Source organism: Bubalus bubalis, chromosome 17 (assembly GCF_019923935.1).
Source record: "Bubalus bubalis isolate 160015118507 breed Murrah chromosome 17, NDDB_SH_1, whole genome shotgun sequence".
Lineage (NCBI taxonomy): Eukaryota > Metazoa > Chordata > Mammalia > Artiodactyla > Bovidae > Bubalus > Bubalus bubalis.
The window spans coordinates 32,611,907-32,634,173 of NC_059173.1; the positions used below are offsets into that span (position 1 = coordinate 32,611,907).

Consider the following 22,267-nt stretch of genomic DNA (forward strand, 5'->3'; position numbering starts at 1 on the left):
AGATGTGAGAGTGGCTTTGCAAGCCAAGTTTCAATGCTTCTGTTTTAAAGATCAACAAAAGGGAAGGTACTGAGAAAAAATAAGAGGTTTACAGCCTGGAAGCTGGGCTGACTCAGTCGTTATTCAGTTTCATTGTACTCTAAAAATAAATTAACTTGTCTTTAGGAGCTTGGCATTTTCCTTGCCTTTTTTCACTGAAGCTTATTCCTTAAGCTTTAGCTTATGTGTTTATTTAGGTGGTTGCAGGGATAATGTCAAAAGACAGCCTTAAGAGTGTTAACCTGGATATTTGTCATTTATTACTATGTATTATTAACAGGAGTTGGTGAATAAATAATGCATAGCAAGATGAACAATGAATATATTCAAATCAACAAAACTGGTTTGAGAAATGGTTGGAAGAGAGTGACTGATGCTTCGGGTGTCAGCGGTTTGCATCCTTCAATTTTATCAAGGCAAAAAGATCCTGTGGAAACAGAAACATGTATTAGAACATCTTAAAACATTTCAAGTAAGTTGCCTCTAAAATCTTTCAAAACAGAAACTCACATGGAAACAAAAGTGATCTATAAGTTGCTTCGCTGCTATTCTGTCTCAATTGCTTATTTATTTATTCACTGCTTATCTAATTTAGTTTGAAAGAAATTCTTCCATCTTGTCTTCTATTTTAATTTGAAAGATGACAAGTCAAGTAAGCTAAAAAAATAATTATTGAGGAAAATTATATTTCTGGTGTCAGTGATCTTTTTGAAATTCTTCATTGTTTCTTGTTTGAAAGAAACACAAATGAATGGTTTCCCTCTATTTTACCCAAAAATGATTACTGTCAGGATTGTTCTAAACAGCATTTTTGGCTTTTTATATTAACTTTTCCTCTAACATTTATAATGTTTAGGGATGCTCCCCCAAAATTCTGTTATTTTAATCATATTGATAAAATTACATTACCCCCAAATTTATGAAAACTATGTTAAATATTAATAAAAAAAATGATCTCTGTTCATTTCCAAGGCAAACCATTCAATATCATTATGCCCCAACCAGTAACACTGAAGAAGCTGAAGTTGAACGGTTCTATGAAGACCTACAAGACCTTTTAGAACTAACACCCAAAAAAGATGTCCTTTTCATTATAGGGGACTGGAATGCAAAAGTAGGAAGTCAAGAAACACCTGGAGTAACAGGCAAATTTGGCCTTGGAATACAGAATGAAGCAGGGCAAAGACTAATAGAGTTTTGCCAAGAAAATGCACTGGTCATAACAAACACCCTCTTCCAACAACACAAGAGAAGACTCTATACATGGACATCACCAGATGGTCAACACCTAAATCAGATTGATCATATTCTTTGCAGCCAAAGATGGAGAAGCTCTATATAGTCAGCGAAAACAAGACCAGGAGCTGACTGTGGCTCAGACCATGAACTCCTTATTGCCAAATTCAGACTTAAATTGAAGAAAGTAGGGAAAACCACTAGACCATTCAGGTATGACCTAAATCAAACCCCTTATGATTATACAGTGGAAGTGAGAAATAGATTTAAGGGCCTAGATCTGATAGATAGAGTGCCTGATGAGCTATGGAATGAGGTTCACGACATTGTACAGGAGACAGGGATCAAGACCATCCCCATGGAAAAGAAATGCAAAACAGCAAAATGGCTGTCTGGGGAGGCCTTACAAATAGCTGTGAAAAGAAGAGAAGCGAAAAGCAAAGGAGAAAAGGAAAGATATAAACATCTGAATGCAGAGTTCCAAAGAATAGCAAGAAGAGATAAGAAAGCCTTCTTCAGCGATCAATGCAAAGAAATAGAGGAAAACAACAGAATGGGAAAGACTAGGGATCTCTTCAAGAAAATCAGAGATACCAAAGGAACATTTCATGCAAAAATGGGCTCAATAAAGGACAGAAATGGTATGGACCTAATAGAAGCAGAAGATATTAAGAAGAGATGGCAAGAATACACAGAAGAACTGTACAAAAAAGATCTTCATGACCCAGATAATCACGATGGTGTGATCACTCACCTAGAGCCAGCCATCCTGGAATGTGAAGTCAAGTGGGCCTTAGAAAGCATCACTACGAACAAAGCTAGTGGAGGTGATAGAATTCCAGTTGAGCTATTCCAAATCCTGAAAGATGATGCTGTGAAAGTGCTGCTCTCAATATGCCAGCAAATTTGGAAAACTCAGCAGTGGCCACAGGACTGGAAAAGGTCAGTTTTCATTCCAATCCCAAAGAAAGGCAATGCCAAAGAATGTTCAAACTACCACACAATTGCACTCATCTCACACGCTAGTAAAGTAATGCTCAAAATTCTCCAAGCCAGGCTTCAGCAATATGTGAACCGTGAACTTCCTGATGTTCAAGCTGGTTTTAGAAAAGGCAGAGGAACCAGAGATCAAATTGCCAACATTCTCTGGATCATAGAAAAAGCAAGAGAGTTCCAGAAAAACATCTATTTCTGCTTTATTGACTATGCCAAAGCCTTTGACTGTGTGGATCACAAGAAACTGTGGAAAATTCTGACAGAGATGGGAATACCAGACCACCTGATCTGCCTCTTGAGAAATTTGTATGCAGGTCAGGAAGCAACAGTTAGAACTGGACATGGAACAACAGACTGGTTCCAAATAGGAAAAGGAGTACGTCAAGGCTGTATATAGTCACCCTGTTTAATTAACTTATATGCAGAGTACATCATGAGAAATGCTGGGCTGGAAGAAACACAAGCTGGAATCAAGATTGCCGGGAGAAATATCAATAACCTCAGATATGCAGATGACACCACCCTTATGGAAGAAAGTGAAGAGGAACTCAAAAGCCTCTTGATGAAAGTGAAAGTGGAGAGTGAAAAAGTTGGCTTCAAGCTCAACATTCAGAAAACTAAGATCATGGCATCCGGTCCCATCACTTCATGGGAAATAGATGGGGAAACAGTGGAATCAGTGTCAGACTTTATTTTTCTGGGCTCCAAAATCACTGCAGATGGTGACTGCAGCCATGAAATTAAAAGACGCTTACTCCTTGGAAGGAAAGTTATGACCAACCTAGATAGCATATTCAGAAGCAGAGACATTACTTTGCCAACAAAGGTCCGTCTAGTCAAGGCTATGGTTTTTCCTGTGGTCATGTATGGATGTGAGAGTTGGACTGTGAAGAAGGCTGAGCGCCGAAGAATTGATGCTTTTGAACTGTGGTGTTGGAGAAGACTCTTGAGAGTCCCTTGGACAGCAAGGAGATTCAACCAGTCCATTCTGAAGGGGATCAGCCCTGGGATTTCTTTGGAAGGAATGATGCTAAAGCTGAAACTCCAGTACTTTGGCCACCTCATGAGAAGAGGTGACTCATTGGAAAAGACTCTGATGCTGGGAGGGATTGGGGGCAGTAGGAGAAGGGGACAACAGAGGATGAGATGGCTGGATGGCATCACTGACTCGATGACTTGATGGACATGAGTCTGAGTGAACTCTGGGAGTTGGTGATGGACAGGGAGGCCTGGCGTGCTGCGGTTCATGCGGTCGCAAAGAGTTGGACACGACTGAGCGACTGATCTGATCTGATGTATATATTCAGGACTTTTAGACATGTATATTGATTTTTAAAGCTTTTTTCATGAAAATGTCTTAGTTTAATTCCAATGAGATAACTCTCTTTTACCTGTGAAGTTGCATAGATTTTTCAAATCTAGTTCTAAACATGGAAAGGATATAGATCTGTACCAAAGGTATAAAAAGAAGCATTGCTTAGTTCTCAAGTTACATTAATGTAACACAACATTGTGTTTTCTGTTTGGTCCTATTGTATATATTGTATATATTTGCATTAATAATGCATGCAGTTATTTGCAAAAAGAATTTTATCTTCTTGGAAAGATATATTTGGTCAGGGACTTTTTTAGGGTGTTTCAGTTGGTACCTGCTCAGGTAAACCGAAGCCACCCCTGCACTTGCATTCTTGCCACTACAGAGTACTAAGCAACTTGACAAAAGTGTCTTGCTGGTTCCTCATAAGCAGATATACTTTTAGAACTCTATCTTAATCCTTTTGATTTTGAAGAGAGAGCAGTGAGTAGTCTTGAAGTTCATTGCCCAGGAATTAAACCTGAGTAACCTGCATGAAAACCAAGGGTCCTAGCCATCAAACCACCAGGAGCTAGAGGCTAGAAGCAAAGCGGCCCGGGCTCTTGCCCCTATTTGAGAACAAGAAAGTTTCAAGGAGGCAACAACAGTAAAAACAGGTACAAAGTTTATTATGAAGCATGATGCATGGGAGAGCACACAGGAAAACAGCTTATCCAACTCAGAAGCAAGGCAGAGATACAAACCCAGAGAGAAAAGGTATAGACACCTTCTCTAATGAGGAGGAGCACAGTAAGTCAGACACTGGCTGGGATACTCACTTGGAGAGGAGTGCAGGTGTCCTGAATGAGAAGAAGCACCATAAAGAGGTGACATAAATCCCTTATATAGGACAGTTATTCTGGGTCTTTGTTTACCTTTGGCCAATCTTGTTTCTTTCTTCGTATCTGACTAATCCATGGATCCTCCCCAAGATGCATGTACAACATTTTGCTAAGATGGATCCCCCTGCAGAGGCCTGTGGGTGCATGTCCACACTTTTTATGGGGTGAGGATCCCTCCCTTTTCAACACCCAAGAAGCTTTCCTGTGTAAGTATAGACAGGAAAGTCTTCCTTGACCTCAGAAGTGGGCAGCTTATCTTTTTTTTAGCAGAACTAAGCTTTTTACCACTAGCTTAGTCCTTGGAGAGTCTGGGTGAGAACAAAGCTTGAAAAATACCAGGTGTCCTGGCCCTGAAGCCCACTGTGTCCTATCTCAGTTTGAGTTCCTTATAACAAAACACCATAGACTGCATGGCTTATTAACAATAGACACGTATCACTCACAATTCTCGAGGCAGGGAAGTCCAAGATCAAGGCATCAGCAGAGTGGGTTTCTGAGGAAAGCCTGCTTCCTGTTTCATAGGTGGCTGTCTTCTCTTATAAGGGTGCTAATCCCATTCTTGAGGGCTCCACAGTCCAGATCTAATCACCTCCCCAAGGCACAACCTTCTAATACCCCCACATTGAAGATTGGATTTCAACATATGAATTGGGGTGGGGGATGCATAGACATTCAGTCTATAGCAAACTGAGGTGGTTTTGACTTTTTGACACACCTATTCTAAAGAGAGGGGTGGGGTGGATGGAATTTACTCTACCTTCTGAGTTGATGTCTTGGATATTTCTAGCTAAGTTCATCCTAACCTACATTTCCTACCAAAAGGAATAATATCTTTTCATAGTAAATAAAAATTGATTCTTAATGAATTTATTCATGCAGTCAATTTTTGAAAGGCATTTTTCTCTAGGGAACACACATTTTACAATGATTGAGGAGATTTGTATTTTAGAGACAGAGTATTCAAGCACTTTATTGCTTTCTTTTTTTTCTTCATGTGGTTGGAAATGAAATCACACCATGTTAATTATGTGTTTAGAAATCATTAAAAATATATAAGCCAAGGGAACTTGTATCCCTATATTCATTATGATCAAATATGTTATAGTTGAAAACAAGTCTAAGATTTAAAAAATAAAGCTACTGGTTAAATTACTGTAAGGTAGAGAAAACTCATTTGGGAAAATGATTTGTATTCTGTGAATTGTGTCAGACCATGAAAAATTCTACCAGAAAAGACGGCTTGAGAAATAGATGTAGATGTAGAGAACAAACATATGGACACCAAGGGGGAAAGGGAGACAGTGGGGTGAATTAGGAGACTGGAATTGACATATATCCACTATAGATATATGTATAAAATAGATAATTAATGAGAGTGTCCTGTATAGAACAGGGAACTCTACTCAGTGCTCTGTGCTCTTTCCTGAATGGGAAGGGAACAAACAAACAAAAAAGAAGGTATTTAGTTACATGCTTGGCTGCTTCACTTTGTGTACAGCAGAAACGGACACAACATGGTAAAGCAGCTGTGCTGCTGCTGCTGCTGCCGCTGCTAAGTCGCTTCAGTCGTGTCCAACTCTGTGCAACCCCATAGATGGCAGCCCACCAGGCTGCCCCGTCCCTGGGATTCTCCAGGCAAGAACACTGGAGTGGGTTGCCATTTCCTTCTCCAATGCAGGAAAGTGAAAAGTGAAAGCGAAGTCGCTCAGTCGTATCCGACTCCTAGCGACCCCATGGACTGCAGCCTACCAGGCTCCTCCGTCCACAGGATTTTCCAGGCAAAAGTATTGGAGTGGGGTGCCATTGCCTTCTCCAAAGCAGCTATACTCCAGTGAAAAAATTTTTTGAAAGAAAAGACTGCTTGAAAATATTGAATTTGAAAACAAAGCTGATCTAAAGAATTTATTGGAGAAATGAGCCATTGCTTTCTTTAGTGGAAAAAAAATGCTGTGTCTGAATAAATAAGATGCCAACAAAGCGTGCCTACTGGCTGTACACCCCTTGTATGATCAGCACAGTACTGAGCTGCTTTGTGCACAAATGGTCTCCTGCCACCCAGGGAGTTATGTTGCTCCTTCTAGGCTGGACCATACCTCCCAAACCCCACAACCTGAGCCAACACCCTGCCTTTCTTTCCCAAACCCAAACATCTCCTTTGCCCTCATCTAGTATTTTCTGGATAATTTTCCCTTCTCATCCTACCTAATGAGTAGACTCAGACAGATAACTTACATCAGTCTGAGACTCTCCTAAGATGGTTGTGTAGGCATGATTACAAATGAGGACAGATTGCTAAATGACTGGAAATCACCAAATAATTTTCCAAGGAAAAGAATTGACGAGTACTTCAAGTTTTTATTACCTCATCTTTGGGATAACTCCTTCCCTCATAGCCCTGAAAGAGTTATGAAGATCATCCTAAATAAGTGACTATAAATCTCTGATAGCATCTTTATGTGTTTTGCCCATCCTCTCAGAGTAAGGTAGTTGCCATGGAAATGATGACAATGGCTAAATTCAGCCAGAAATATTTGCTGTATTATGTGCCACATGGTTCTTTCCTTCCTTCAAAGCAGGAGAGGAGTATTCAGAAGAGTGAATAACATTCTCAAGATGTGTAATGCCCTCCAGTTAATTGCAAGGGTCATAGATTGAAATTTTTGCTGTATGTTAGACTGTGTTGTTGTTATTGTTTAGTAGTTAAGTCATGTCTGACTCTTTGGTGACCCACCAGGTTTCTCTGTCCATGGAATTTCCCAGGTAAGAATGCTGGAGTGGGTTGCCATTCCCTTCTCCAGGGCATCTCTCCAACCTAGGGATCAAATCCACACCTCCTGCATTTCAGGTGGATTCTTTACTGTCTGAGCCACCAGATGATCCTCTAGTAGCAGCATGTAGGCTTGGTTGCTCTGCAGCATTGGGATCATCCTGGACCAGGGATCAAATCCATGTCCCGGACACTGGCAGGCAGATTTTCAACTGCCAGGGAAGCCCCTATCCTGATATTACAGATAAAGAAAGTGAGGCTATGAGAAGTTAAATACCATTTCTAAGGGTTACTTAGATAGGAAATTCAAACAGAAACAAGTCCAAAATCAGGGTCCCATCTGCTACATAGCCTCCAGTCATCATGGTAAAATATATATCTTTACTTTCCTCATTGTTCACTTCTCTCTCAATTTTCCTAGATGGCTTTCACCATTATGGTTCCATATGAATACTCTTATCCAAAATCCTACATTTTTTAGTAAAGTTTAAAAGTTTTTAGTTCTCCAAGATTCCAGTTACATTTTACACAACTTTTATTTCCCAGAAATATGACCATTTAAGAGCTTCCCTGGTGGCTCAGTGGTAAAGAATCTGCCTGCCATGCAAGAGACCCAGGTTCAATCCCTGGGTCAGGAAGATCCCCTGGAGAAGGGAATGGCTACCCACTCCAGTATTTTTGCCTGGAGAATCCCACAGACAGAGGAGCCTGGGGTCGCAAAGAGTCAGACAAGACTGAGCTACGAACATTTTCACTTTTTCATGACCAGTTATGTAACTTGAGAAATATTTTTCTATAAAACACCTATAATTGGTGAAAAAATCTAATATAGGGACTTCCCTGATTGTCCAGCGATTAAGAATCCACCTTCCAGTGCAGGTGATACAGGTGTGATCCCCGGCTGGGGAACTAAAACCCTACATGCTACAGGCAACTAAGCCTGTGCGCCACGACTACTGAGCCCACGAGCTCTGGAGCCCATGTTCCACCACTAGAGAGAAGACTGCATGCTGCAGCGAAGGGCCTGCATGCCACAACTAAGATCTGATGCAGCTGAATAAAAAACAATGAATATTAAAAAAAAAAAAACACAAAAAAACCCTAGTACAGAGTTGATCTATAAATGATATCTGCAAGACTCAAAACTAAGCAGTTAGGATAGGAGTTGTGGGTGAAGCAGTGCTGTGGAGGGGGTGTTGGTATGGCAGAAAAATGTGCTTTCCTAGATTTTAGGAATGTGGATTTAAACGTCCGTAGGATATGAGGACTCTGGACTCACGCAAGAAAGAGTTCGAATCAATAAATCTGCATGAGTTCAGGACCATCAAAAAATTATCTTCTTAGTGAAAGTATGAAGTGTAAGAATAAAAGCAAAAATAAACTCCATCTAGCACATAGAGTTAGCAAAGAAACTCGTCAGCTTGGACTCTGAGCAGAGGAAACTAGTGTCTCCTGAGAGTCTGTAAGCTTCTACCAGCTCTGCTCTGGTTTAGGGTTTGAATTTATACCAGGGGTTCACAGACATTGTCTGTAAAGGCACACAAAGTGAATTAGCAGCTCTGTTGGCCATGTAGTCTTTGCTGCAGCTCTTCAACTCTGTCCTTGGAGATGGATAGTTGTTGTTGACAATATGTCAACAAATGGGTATGTATGTGTTTCAATAAAACTTTATTTACAAAAGCAGATTTTTGTTGAATGTTGATATACTATCTGCCTGGGCCAAGTATCTGTAAGTTGAAAAATTGATATAAATTTGGTCCTGTCTGATGATAGGCTCTACTGGATAGATACACCTAAGGCTCCTGGAAGAAGCAAACATAAAGCTGTCCTGAAGGGACAGCTTGTTTGCTCAGGCTGTGAGTGCTTCCCCTGAGGAAGGTGAACACAGATTCCTGAATACAATGCACACAAGGAAACAGCTCACCATGACTGAGAGTCAGCATGTGCAATGCCTACAAGGATTCAGTTTCCTAAGACCACAAGCTAACACAGAACTATGATTAAATAGAGACTATGTGACTCAGACAGTAAAGAATCGGCCTGCAATGCAGGAGACCCAGGTTCTATCCCTGGATGGGGAAGATACCCTAGAGAAGGGAATGGCAACCAACCCACTCCAGTATTCTTGCTTGGAGAATTCCAAGACAGAGGAGCCTGGCACCACATTCCATGGGGGGTGCAAAGAGTCGGACACAACAGAGCAACCAGCACTTGCACTTTTTCGTGCAATAGATACAATGTGATTAAGGGCATAAAAGAAAGACTCTAAAATATGAAAAAAATAGGGACTTTCCTGGAAGTCCAGTGCTTCCAGTGCAGGGGTTGTGGGTTCAATCTCTAGTCGGGGAATGAAGATCCTACATTTGTGGCCAAAATGAGTAAATAAATAAAATGAAATGTGAGAAAATATTGAGTCTATGAAAAAGAAACATATAGATTTGAAAGAAATAATCAAATAGAGCCTCTATAAACATAAAAAGCAGAAGTAATTAAATTGAAATACCAATAAAAAAGTTAAAGAGCAGAAGTAAAACTAGGTGAACTGTACATTACATTTAAAGAAATTATTTGCACTCCAATGTGGAGAGATGAAGAGACATAGATTGGAGTAGAGAGAAAAATAATAAGGCCTAACTCACTACCACCCTTATGAAATGTTCGTATCTCTTACAAGAGAGAATCAAGAGAATGGGATGCATGGAATATTTAAAGAGATAACATCTGAAAAACTTTTAGAATTGCTAAAGACATAATCCTCAGATTCATGATTCACAGTGAGTCCTAAGCACTATAAGTAAACATATATTTTAGTGAAGTTTCAGAATAAAAACAAAGAAAAGAGTTTAATTATTTTTATTGAAGTATAGTTGATTTGCAATGTTGTACCAGTCTCTGCCATACAGCAAAGTGATTCAATTAAACATGTATATAATTTCTTTAAAAAATTATTTTCCATTATGGTTTATCATAGGATATTGAATATAGTTCTCTGTGCTATACAGTAGGACCTTGTTTATTCATTCTAAATGTAACAGTTTGCATTTACCAAACTTAATCTCTCATTCCATCCGTCTCTCTCCCCACTGCCCCTTGGCAACCACATATCTGTTCTCTGTATCTGTGAGTCTGTTTCTGTTTCAGAGATAGGTTCATTTTTGCCATATTTTAGATTCCACACGTAAGTAATATCATATGATTTTGCCTTTCTCTGACTGACTTACTCACTTTGTATGATAATCTCTAGTTGTATCCTGACTTACTTCAGTTTGTATGATAATCTCTAGTTGTATCCATGCTGCTGCAAATGGCATTATTTCATTCTTTTTTATGGCTGAATAATATTCCATTGTATATATGCACCACATTTTCTTTAGCAACTCATCCAAGGGACTCTCAAGAGTCTTCTCCAACACCACACTTCAAAAGCATCAATTCTTTGGCACTCAGCTTTCTTTATAGTCCAACTCTCACATCCATACATGACTACTGGAAAAACCATAGATTTAACTGGATGGACCTTTGTCAGCAAAGTAATGTCTCTGCATTTTAATATGCTGTCTAGATTTGTCACAGCTTTTCTTCCAAGAAGCAACTGTCTTTTAATTTCATGACTGCAGTCACCATCTGCAGTGATTTTGGAGCCCCCCAAAATTAAGTCTGCCACTGTTTCCATTGTTTCTTCATCTATTTGCCATTAAGTGATGGGACTGGATGCCATGACCTTCATTTTTTGAATGTTGTATTTTTTTTTTAATCCAAAACATGTTTATTGGGATGGTTTCCCTTTCATCTTGATACAGGGTACTTTTAGTGCTGCTTCCGTCTGAACGAACATCCTTCTGTAAGCCTTGCTTTTCCTCCTGTAGGCTGGCAGAGGACAGTAGAGCAGCCAACACACAAAACTACTGTCTGTGCATGGCTAAAGACGGTGGTGATTTTAGAGCATCCTGGGCATTTTACATCCATGAAATAGGAATTGGGGCTCTGCACCACGTGCTTCTTCTTGTGTTTCCTCTTCTCCTCTTCTGGAGAGAGATGAAGAAGATCCTTTGCAAGAGGCATGTTCTTGTGAGGAGGTCGGCACTGCCGGAAAGGGGTGAATGTTGTGTTTTAAGCCAGCTTTTTCACTCTCCTCTTGCACTTTCATCAAGAGGCTCTTTAGTTCCTCTTTGCTTTCTGCCATAAGAGTGGTGTCATCTGCATATCTGAGGTTATTGATATTTCTCCCAGCAATCTTGATTCAAGCTTTTGCTTCATCCAGCCTAGGATTTTGCATGATGTATTCTGCATATAAATTAAATAAGCAGGGTGACAATATACAGCCTTGATGTACTCCTTTCCCAATTTGGAACCAGTCTGTTGTTCCATGTCTGGTTCTAACTGTTGCTTCTTGAACTGCATACAGATTTTTCAGAAGGCAGGTAAGAGAGTCTGGTATTCCCATCTCTTTAAGAATTTTCCACAGTTTGCTGTGACTAACACAGTCAAAGGTTTTAGCGTAGTCAATGAAATAGAAGTAGATATTTTTCTGAAACTCACTTGCTTTTTCTATGATCCAACAGATATTGGCAATTTGATCTCTGATTCCTCTGCCTTTTCTACATCCAGCTTGAACATCTGGAAGTTCTTGGTTCATGTACTATTAAAGCCTAGCTTGGAGGATTTGGAGCAATACTTTCTAGCATGCAAAATGAGTGCAATTGTGCAGTAGTTTGAACATTCTTTGGCATTGCCTTTCTTTGGGATTGTAATGAAAACTGTCCTGTGGCCACTGCTGAGTTTTCCAAATTTGCTGGCATATTGAGTGCAGCACTTTCACAGCATCGTCTTTTAGGATTTGAAATAGCTCAGCTGGAATTCCATTACTTCCACTATCTTTGTTCACAGTGATGCTTCCTAAGGCTCACTTGACTTCACACCTCAGGATGTCTGGCTCTGGGTGAGTGATCACACCATCATGGTTATCTGGTTCGTTAAGATCTTTTTTATATAGTTCTGTGTATTCTCACCACCTCTTCTTAGTATCGTCTGCTTCTGTTAGGTCCATACCATTTCTGTCCTTTATTGTGCCCATCTTTGCATAAAATGTTCCCTTGGTATCTCTAAATTTCTTGAAGAGATCTCTTGTCTTTCCTGTTCTATTGTTTTCTTCTATTTCTTTGCATTGATCACCTAGGAAGGCTTTCTTATCTCTCCTTACTATTTGGAACTCTGCATTCAGATAGATAGATTTTTCCTTTTCTCTTTTGCTTCTCAGTTATTTGTAGGCCTCCTTAGACAACCATGTTGCCTTTTTACATTTCTTCCTCTTGGGGATGGTTTTGATCACTGCCTCTTGTATAATGTTGCAAACCTCCATCCATAGTTCTTCAATAGCATCACTGGTTTACAGATACCTAAGATCATGGTCCCATTACTTTATGGGAAATAGATGGGGAAACAGTGGAAACAGTGTCAGACTTTATTTTTCTGGGCTCCAAAATCACTGCAGATGGTGATTGCAGCCATGAAATTAAAAGACGCTTACTCCTTGAAAGGAAAGTTATGACCAACTTAGATAGCATATTCAAAAGCAGAGACATTACTTTGCCAACAAAGGTCCATCTAGTCAAGGCTATGGTTTTTCCAGTGGTCATTTATGGATGTGAGAGATGGACTGTGAAGAAAGCTGAGTGCCGAAGAATTGATGCTTTTGAACTGTGGTGTTGGAGAAGACTCTTGAGAGTCCCTTGGACAGCACGGAGATCCACCCAGTCCATTCTAAAGGAGATCAGTCCTGGGTGTTCGTTGGAAGGACTGATGCTGAAGCTGAAACTCCAGTTCTTTGGCCACCTCATGCGAAGAGTTGACTCATTGGAAAAGACTCTGATGCTGGGAGGGATTGGGGGCAGGAGGGGAAGGGGATGACAGAGGATGAGATGGCTGGATGGCATCACCAACTCGATGGACATGAGTTTGGGTGAACTCTGGGAGTTGGTGATGGACAGGGAGGCCTGGCGTGCTGTGATTCATGGGGTCGCAAAGAGTCGGACATGACTGAGTGACTGAACTGAACTGAACATTAAAACTTGGAAGTCATTGCCCAAGGGAAACCTCAATTCTCATATTCAATCTGTCACTTCAGATTATTACATTTATTCAAAATATTAAATTATTCTTATGAGTTAACTTAATTCAGATATTCTTTCTCTCTGTTCCTGAAAAAGTCAACAGCCTCCTCATTGACCTCCCTGATCCCAGTCTCCATCTCTTCTGTTCCAGTCTGAAGACAATCGCCAGGTTATTAACACTTTCTTCTTGGTAGTCACCTTCCTTGCCTTTTCACTCTTCATAAGTAAAAGTCCAGCTTTATCACATTGGCACAGGAGGTCCCCATATACCAGACCTGTAGTTTGAACTCATTTTATCAATCTCATAACAACTGCACCTAGTTACTTCTCACATCTTATTCTAGGCCATTCTGGTTTGCCTTCCTTACCTATATTTTTGTTTCATGTCTTGTGTCTCATTTCCTGAGAACCTTGTTTGGTTCTTACCAAGACTAAGGTGTTGTTAACTGTATGAGCCCTTGTAAGTAACATATTTAATATTGTAAGAAGGGCTTTTAGGGATTCAGTGAGTGTGTGTGTGTTCTTCATATCTTTACCTAAATAGAAAGCCTGAACAGGAGGGATGGCTCTAACACAGAGGACTTCAGAAAAATGGTCAGACTCAAGGTGTCCTGGGAAAAAGGGAGACTTGTGGTCCCTCAGATTGCATCATTAGAGGCTGAGATGGTTGTCCTGGGTTTCATGTCTCAGTTTCCCAACTAGACTAAAGTTCCTTGATGATTAAACACAAAATCAATAACATCCTCCATCAGGTTTGCATCTTCTTTCCCTTTCTCTATATCCAGTCCTGGATTCATAGAAGGTGCTTAATAAATACTGGCTGGGTTAGGAAACAGGTAGCGTTTTTGAGTATTTGTTCCACAACTCAGTGACTCTTCCTCTTGAACTGTAGAGCATCCTTTGGGATCCACCTCTTCACAGGCAATGATGCAAGACCTCTGAGCAGACTTGCTCGTCCTTCATTCTCTCCCATGCTGGTCCTTCCTAGAACATACTACAAGCGCTCAGTTGTGTCTGACTGTTTGCAAGGCTGTAGATGGACTGTAGCCTGCCAGGCTCCTCTGTCCATGGGATTTTCCCAGCAAGAACCCTGGAGTGGGTTGCCATTTCCTCCTCCAGGGGATCTTCCCACTCAAAGGACCAAACCCGCATCTCCTACATTACAGAAGGATTCTTTAATGCTGAGTCACCTGGAAAGTCCCTCCTAGAACATGTTTCCTTCTAATTAAAATTAAATCCTAGCTCTGGCCCCTTCCTCTTTCCCTTGAGATGCTTTTGAAATTAAGCAATGGCAGAGGTCTTTAGGAAATGTGGATTTATGTTTTTAATTTAATTTCTGCCAAACCTGGATATACGGTTTTGCAATATCAACATTTTCTCACCCCCTGTAGGAGCTCATTTATTTCAATGTGTACATGATACGTATGCTAGTTTCTTCAGTTGTATTTACTCCCTACCAAGCGAACACCTGAAATGCTCAATACAAAGTAGAATATTCTTGACTAACATCTTCACTAACGATTTCAGTTTTGTCTCCATCTTGCTATTTTCTGACATTACCAAGGATAGTTTCCACCTGTCTCTCACAATCTACTGAAAGGCTTGGGAACCACGATAGCAGAAACTGTATGTTTAAGGCCACAGGTAATAAAGCATGTCATATTTTAAGCTCTAATACTCTAAAGGGAGGACATGGCTACTGCCTCTTGCAAAACTCCAGCAAAGAGGTGGTATTTTTTTTTTTTTTTGGTAACAGCAATAAATCATGACAGAAGGACTCAGATAGGGGGAGAGGGCAGATGGTTCTTGTTACAACCTGCCTCTAACCTGCATTACCATGCCGGCCATAAATAGAATGTTTGTACCAAAACCATGAGAGGAAAAGAATCATCAGAGATAAAAATCTCCAATATGTTGTGCTATCAAGTGATTTAAAGCCATGATATAATGATGAGTACATGTATAATACAGTGAATACAGCAGAGTCAGGAAAACTTTGGGCATAACAAACATCAATTTTCATCAAATATTTAATCGATTAAAAAGTAATATAGAGGACTTCCCTAGTGACTCAGTGGTTAAGAATCCACCTACCAAAGCAGGGGACTCAGGTTCGATCCTGGTTGGGGAAGATACCATATGCCACGGGGCAACTAAGCCTGTGTTTGGCAAATACTGAAGCTCGCCCACGCTAGAGCCCATGCTCCACCACAAGAGAAGACACTGCAATGAGAAGCACCGCACCACAGCTGGAGAGTAACCTCTGCTCATTTTCTTAACTAGAGAAAACCTGGGTGCAGCCACAAAGACCCAGCACAACCAAAAATAAATTCGTAATATAGACACTGACAAGTGATAAGATGTAAATATGTTTTAAGTTGTTTTTTAAGATTTACCTAATAGTCCTATCATATTGTCTGGAGAATCTTGACAATTCCACCCTAAACTTAAGTTTAAAAAAGTTTTAATAGTTCACTAAGCTTTGAGCTCCATGGAGTAAATTTTTCTGAATGGGGATTAAGTTTTAATGCCTTACTGTCGTTGGTTAGTCATTAAGTCCTGTCCGACCTTGGTGACCCCCTGGACTGTAGCCTGCAGGCTGCTCTGTCCATGGGATTTCACAGGCAAGAATACTGAAGTGGATTGCCATTTACTTCTCCAGGGGATCTTCCCTACTGGAATATGGAACCCATGTCACCTGCATTGGCAGGCAGATTCTTTACCACTGAGCCACCTGGGAAGTCCAAGTTTTAATGCCTGGATGCTTTCAAATGTAAAGTTACACATATACTTTGGAAGAACCATAAATTATTAATATCAACCACGTGATAGATGCGTGAACATTTTGCTGACTTTGTAAACATTTCTCAGCTTCTTCATATATAAATCAGGTGAAATTGTCCTCAGTATGGCTGTATGTAATGTAATACAGTGTATAGGGAAGGATGCTCTAAAATGGAGATGGGCTTTATATCATTTAAACATGTCCATCCCCATGTCATCAGGGTTTCCAGTGTCCTGAAAGATAGGAGTGATTGGTCTGTGTTAGAGCTCACGTGTATGTGGCAGTTACTCATCTCTATGAACGTTTCAGAGAAGAGAGGGCTGCCAATGGAAGATTCACTTCCTAAGAACTCTGGATGACAAGCTGGAACCACTCACTGAGGACCGAGGCCAGGCCTCCATGGTCAGCACTGATCCTGAGCACGGCTGGCAAGAAAGAACCACCAAAACAGACTTCATCTGTTGCCCTGTGGATCGGTTCCAAGGAACACTTTTGTCTCTGGATGATCCAAGCATGGCCTGATAGGCTGAGAATGCAATAATTGGTATAATTAGCCAATAATTTTGCAGGGAAAAAAGTTATTAGTGACTACTAGTTAACTACTTTGCATGCTAATGTTTTGAGGGAAAAAAAAAAGAAAATCTTTTGAGGTTTATTTTTTTTAATGTATGAGTTATTTCTGGCTTTGGTTGTTGCCAGAATACTGTAAAGGGGGTTGTGTTACGTTGTGTCAACAGGGAATCTCGTGAGGAGGCTGGTAGGACATTTCTACGGTTTCCGGCGCCTCAGTTCAGGTCGCCCAGGGTGGCCTTCCCCTTGAGGTTCCGTGGAGGACAAAGGACCAGGGGAGTAGAGTAGCCTGGGATGTCTAGATGCTATTTTGTGCCCACAATGAAGGAGATATCAAACACTTGCCACTTCCCATGATTGACAAGCAACACAGCTATTTCTGTAAACTCAACCAAACACAATGCATCAATGATACACTTATTGTGAATGAAATTGAAGGAAGGCCCTGGCGTCAGCCCTTCGCAGGCCCTGAAAACAAACCGTGAACATCCCCAAATGTCAGTCAGTGCCCTTCCTGTTAACACTGGCTACCTGAGATTGCTTTCTTCTTTTGTCATCACGAGGGAAAAAACTCACCTTCTCCTACTTCTTCTTAAATTTGGCCGCACCGAGAGGTATGCCGGACCTTAGTACCCTAACTCAGGATGGAACACATGCCCTTGCATTGAAGGTGCCATGTCCCAACCACCGGACCTCCAGGGAAGTCCCAGGAATTCTTCTTCTTTGGTGGCCCAGAAGGAGAAGAAACTGCTTGCCAAACTGTGAGATCGTGATGGAGGCAGTTTGGGAAATGGAGATATTCCAGCACCTGGTGGCTGGTTGGAATGTCTCTACTTAACCCCCAGGAACCAGTAGGGGAGTAGAGTTCTTTAGTGTAGCTCCATGGGGGCTAGCAGTTCTGCAAGGTCTGCTGGAGATCTAAACAGCATATTCAACATTAACATGTTCTTCTAAGCTCTAAGTGAATTCACAAATATCTCCCTCAAGAGTAAAACCAGCAGTTGGTGGATTGAGAACATCAGGATTTGGACGTTTCCCTAGCCCATCCTCTCCTTGGGGAATATTTTTCCAATGTTCCCCCACCCCTTCTTTGTAGTTATTTCTTCTTCTTTTTTTATTTTAATGTGGGCCATTTTTAAAGTCTTTATTGAATTTGTTACAATATTGCTGCTGCTTTATGTCTCAGATTGTTCGGCATGAGGCATGTGGGGTCATAGCTTCCCAACCCGGGATGGAACCCACATCCCCTGCCCTGGAAGGTGAAGTTGTAGCCACTGGACCACCCAGGGAAGTCCCTGTATTTATTTCTTGATCTTGTCTTTCCTGTTATGGTGTTTTAATGATGCTCATTATTAATATTATGAACTCAGAGTCCTAACTTCTCCAGAGAATAGCTTTATCAGTAATGGTCCAAAAGTACACTTAGAATTTTAGTGAAAAGATGTGCTTTGATAGTGACAACAACAAAAATAGCGAGTCGTGTTGGCTTACTACTTCTAAATGTAGGAAGATAAACTATTATTAATAGCTGCACACCATTTCCTATCTTTTCAAGGCCTTTGTCAGCCTCACAATGGTGCTGCCAGGGAAATACTATTAATACAGAGCAAAAGGAGAGAGGGTGGGGGACGCTTTTATAATGGAGCACACGCCCCATTTGCCTTCTGTGCTGCCTTTGTAGTTTTCCTGAAGCCATACAATGTAATACCTACAGAGGGAAGCAACTGTATTTAGGAAAAATAAATTTTCGTCTATTATTCAATTTAACAATCATTCAGGCTCTCTCAACCAAAAACCAAATAAGGAAAATTCCACAATGAGCATTAAAACCAAAACATCATTGTTAGTCATTGATACCCAACCAGACTTGCTAGTTTAAAAATGAGTGAAGAAAGGGGCTTTCCTTGTGGCTCAGTGGTAAAGAATCCACCTGCCAATGTAGGAGACATGGGTTCGATCCCTGATCCGGGAAGATCCCACATGCCTCGGAGCAACTAAGCTCATTCGCCACAGGTATTAAGCCTTTGCTCTAGAGCCCGGGAGCTGTAACTTCTGAGCCCACATGCCCTACAGCCAGTGCTCTGCAACAAGAGAAGCCACTGCGATGAGAAACCCACGCACCACAATGAGGAGTGGCCCCCTCTTGCCGCAACTAGAGAAAAGCCCGCACAGCAGCTAAGACCCAGCACAGCCAAAAACAAATAAATAAATAAAATTATTTTTTAAAAAATCTAGAAGAAAGAAAAGCTCTCCTCTCTTTGCACACCATATTGACATACCCTGCCTCCCAACCTAATCACTTTCCTCTCTGGGAAGCAATCTGGACTAGGAACCTGTCCAAAATATGCCCTAGAGTGTATTGAATTTCAGGAGAGGCTCTCTGAAGGCTCTCGGTAATAAAAAGTTCCACGGATTCTGACACATATATGGATGGATCAGAACTTTTCTAGTGCATTCCTTGCCAGCATCACTGAATTCTTCAAAACAACTGGATTCAAATATTAGAAACATATCGGGTCGCCAAGTTCTGCCATTGTTTTAATAAGTACCTTGATAAAAAATTGCATGTAACAGGAACTCCAACTAGTTCAAGCAAAATGAGAATACAATATGTTAGTTCACAGAAAAGGTGAAGGCAATTGTAAGAGAGGGTTGGAGGGACCAGGGGCTCAGGGTTTGGAACTGGACACACTGACCCCAGGAGCCATCTGTCTCATCCTGAGTTGTCTCTGCTGCACCCTGGTCTACATAGGCTCAACCTGAGATGAGGGAAGATGGTCAGAGAGCCCTGGGATTACAGTCATCAGTTCTGGGTCTGAGAAGAGGGAAACCTTGACCCCTAATGTGGGAAGATCTGGTTGAAGAATCCCTATGGTCTGGCTTAGGGGCAAGGTATTCATACAGCTGGCCCTTCATGGCCCTGGGGTGGTGGTTGCAGTATTTTAGGACGTCCACAGAAGAAGAAAACTAACCAGAAGAACGAGGATATTCAAGCTGGGAGGCAGGTGACAATATTACCTACACAGTCCATTCTATCATTTCTATCAAGGATTTATATCAATAAAGGATAAGCACAAGAAACAAGAAATGCTCTTGTTGGGTAATGTGAAGAGACCTTAATAAAGAGACTATTTACAAAAGTGTGGAGAGGATGCAGGAGGACATAGCAATGCACCTCCCTGGGATGGTAAGAGCAAAGGTCTTGCCAGTCTTCAGTCAGGACAAGGCATGTGGTCCAATGCTCCGTGCAGTGACCACATTGGGGTGTGTTCCCAGGAATAGATACTCCACACCCTTGCTTTCCCCTGCCTCCCATCTCCTGCCAATACACCCTACTGGCTGAACCTATCGAGAGGCCAATGACTAAGGGAGTCTGCAGATGTCATCCTGACAGGTCAGCCTGCCGCGCAGAGACCAGAGTCAAAAGGAGTGACGATATAGACCAACAGAACAGATGTTCAGCACAGCCTTACATATATACATAGACAGACAGGCACACATACACACACATTTAAATTTTTTAAATTTTATATTGGGGCTTCCCAGGTGGCACTAGTGGTAAAGAGATGCTGCTACTGCTAAGTCGCTTCAGTTGTGTCAGACTCTGTGCGACCCCATAAATGGCAGCCCACTGGGTTCCCCTGTCCCTGGGATTCTCCAGGCAAGAACACTGGAGTGGGTTGCCATTTCCTTCTCCAATGCATGAAAGTAAAAAGTGAGAGTGGAACTGTGGGTGAATAAAACAGACTTGGCTGTAAATAAATTTAAAAAAAAAGTGAGAGTGAAGTCGTTCAGCCGTGTCCGACCCTCAGTGACCCCATGGACTGCAGCCTTCCAGGCTCCTCTGTCCATGGGACTCTAGGCAAGAGTACTGGAGTGGGGTGCCATTGCCTTCTCCGAAAGAGATGCTAGTCTGCAGGAAATGTAAGAGGTTCTAGTTCAATCCCTGGGTCGGGAAGATCCTCTGGAAAAGAGAAAGGCAACTGACTCCAGTATTCTTGCCTGGAGAATTCCACGGACAGAGAAACCTGGTGGCCTACAGTTCATGGGGTCGCAAAGAGTCGGACACGACTAAGGGACTAACGCACACACACATTAGTTTCAGATGTACATCAGAGTGATTTACCTATATATTTACTGAATCATTTTCAGATTCTTTTTCCTTACAGGTCATTACAGAATATTGAGTAGAATTCTCTGTGCTCTACAGCAGGTCCTTGTTGATTACATATAAACACATTTAGTATAAAAGTAACAACAATGCAATTGAATATTCAATAAATATTATTCTACACTGTGTGTGTGCATAAATCGCTTCAGTCATGTCTGACTCTTTGATATCCCATGGACTGTAGCCCACCAGGCTTCTCTGTCCAAGGGATTCTCCAGGCAAGAATACTGGAGTGGGTTGCCATTGGCTCCTCCAGGGGATCTTCCCAACCCGGGGATCGAACCTGAGTCTCTTATGTCTCCTGCATTGGCAGGCAGGTTCTTTACCACTAGCACCACCTGGGAAGCCCTTATTCTACATCACATATTATGTATTGGGCTAGCCAGAAAGTTCATTCGGTTTCTTTCTGTAAGGTGGTTTGGGAAAACCTGAATGAATATAATTCCTAGAAGAAATTCAAAGGAATGGTGTGTCATAATGAAAGCTTTTGGAGGCAGCCTAACTCGGATTTGAATCCCATGCTCTAATCTCAGTCACCTCACCTTGGTACACACCTCCCATGAGTAGACCAAAGAACTTATATTTGCATAAGCGGGGAAAGGAGGGGTCAGATGAATTGGGAGATTGGAATTGACATATATACACTACTGATACTGTGTATAAAATAGACAACTAATGAGAATCTACTGTATTGCACAGAGAACTCTACTCAGTGCTCTGTGGTGACCTAAATGGTAAGGAAACCCAAAACAGAGGGAGTATATGTGTACATATAGCTGAATCACTGCTGCACAGCAGGAACTAACACAACACTGTAAAGCTACTATACTCCAATACAGTTTTTAAAAAGCAATTATATCTCCAGACAAGATGAATCACAGACCAGTGTTCTGTAACTTCTACTATATATAAAACACCAACATTTGAATGATTAGCTCCAATTAAAATAGTGATGCCATGACTATCAAGCAGAGTATAATTTGACTCATGTTTTTGAAAGTTCATTAGCATTTTGTAGTGAGTGTTTTGGGCTTTTGATTATGTTCATTAACAGACATTATAAAGCTAAAAATTTTGTTTAACTCTTGGTAGCAGGATAAAAGAACTCTGGTGAGTGGGATTAATTTTTTTTTTCTGTAGTCTACCAGTTTTTGTCACTAACTAGGCCTTTAGATGGGCTCAATAAAGGACAGAAATGGTATGGACCTAACAGAAGCCGAAGATATTAAGAAGAGGTGGCAAGAATACACAGAAGAACTATACAAAAAAAGAGCTTCACGACCAAGATAATCACGATGGTGTGATCACTCACCTAGAGCCAGCCATCCTGGAATGTGAAGTCAAGTGGGCCTTAGAAAGCATCACTACGAACAAAGCTAGTGGAGGTGATGGAATTC

At 41.2% G+C, this 22,267-nt stretch overlaps 1 protein-coding gene and 1 long non-coding RNA gene across 2 annotated transcripts; both read right to left on the reverse strand.

Annotated features, from left to right (window-relative positions):
- Nucleotides 1-276: 276 nt before the first annotated feature.
- LOC123330060 lies at nucleotides 277-5,089 on the reverse strand. Its single transcript, XR_006545767.2, has 2 exons — nucleotides 4,911-5,089; nucleotides 277-466 (listed from the first exon to the last, which is right to left on the reverse strand). It is a non-coding gene; the product is annotated as an uncharacterized LOC123330060 (long non-coding RNA).
- A 5,898-nt stretch (nucleotides 5,090-10,987) lies between these two features.
- Nucleotides 10,988-11,309, reverse strand: LOC112579853 (40S ribosomal protein S27-like). The gene has a single exon (XM_045163179.1). The coding sequence runs from the start codon at nucleotides 11,294-11,296 to the stop codon at nucleotides 11,042-11,044; it is 255 nt and encodes an 84-aa protein (XP_045019114.1). The 5' UTR covers nucleotides 11,297-11,309; the 3' UTR covers nucleotides 10,988-11,041.
- Nucleotides 11,310-22,267: the final 10,958 nt, after the last annotated feature.

Excerpts from the sequence above, each read along its gene's own strand:
- LOC112579853 (XM_045163179.1), bottom strand. The coding sequence starts at position 11,296 with ATGCCTCTTGCAAAGGATCTTCTTCATCTCTCTCCAGAAGAGGAGAAG.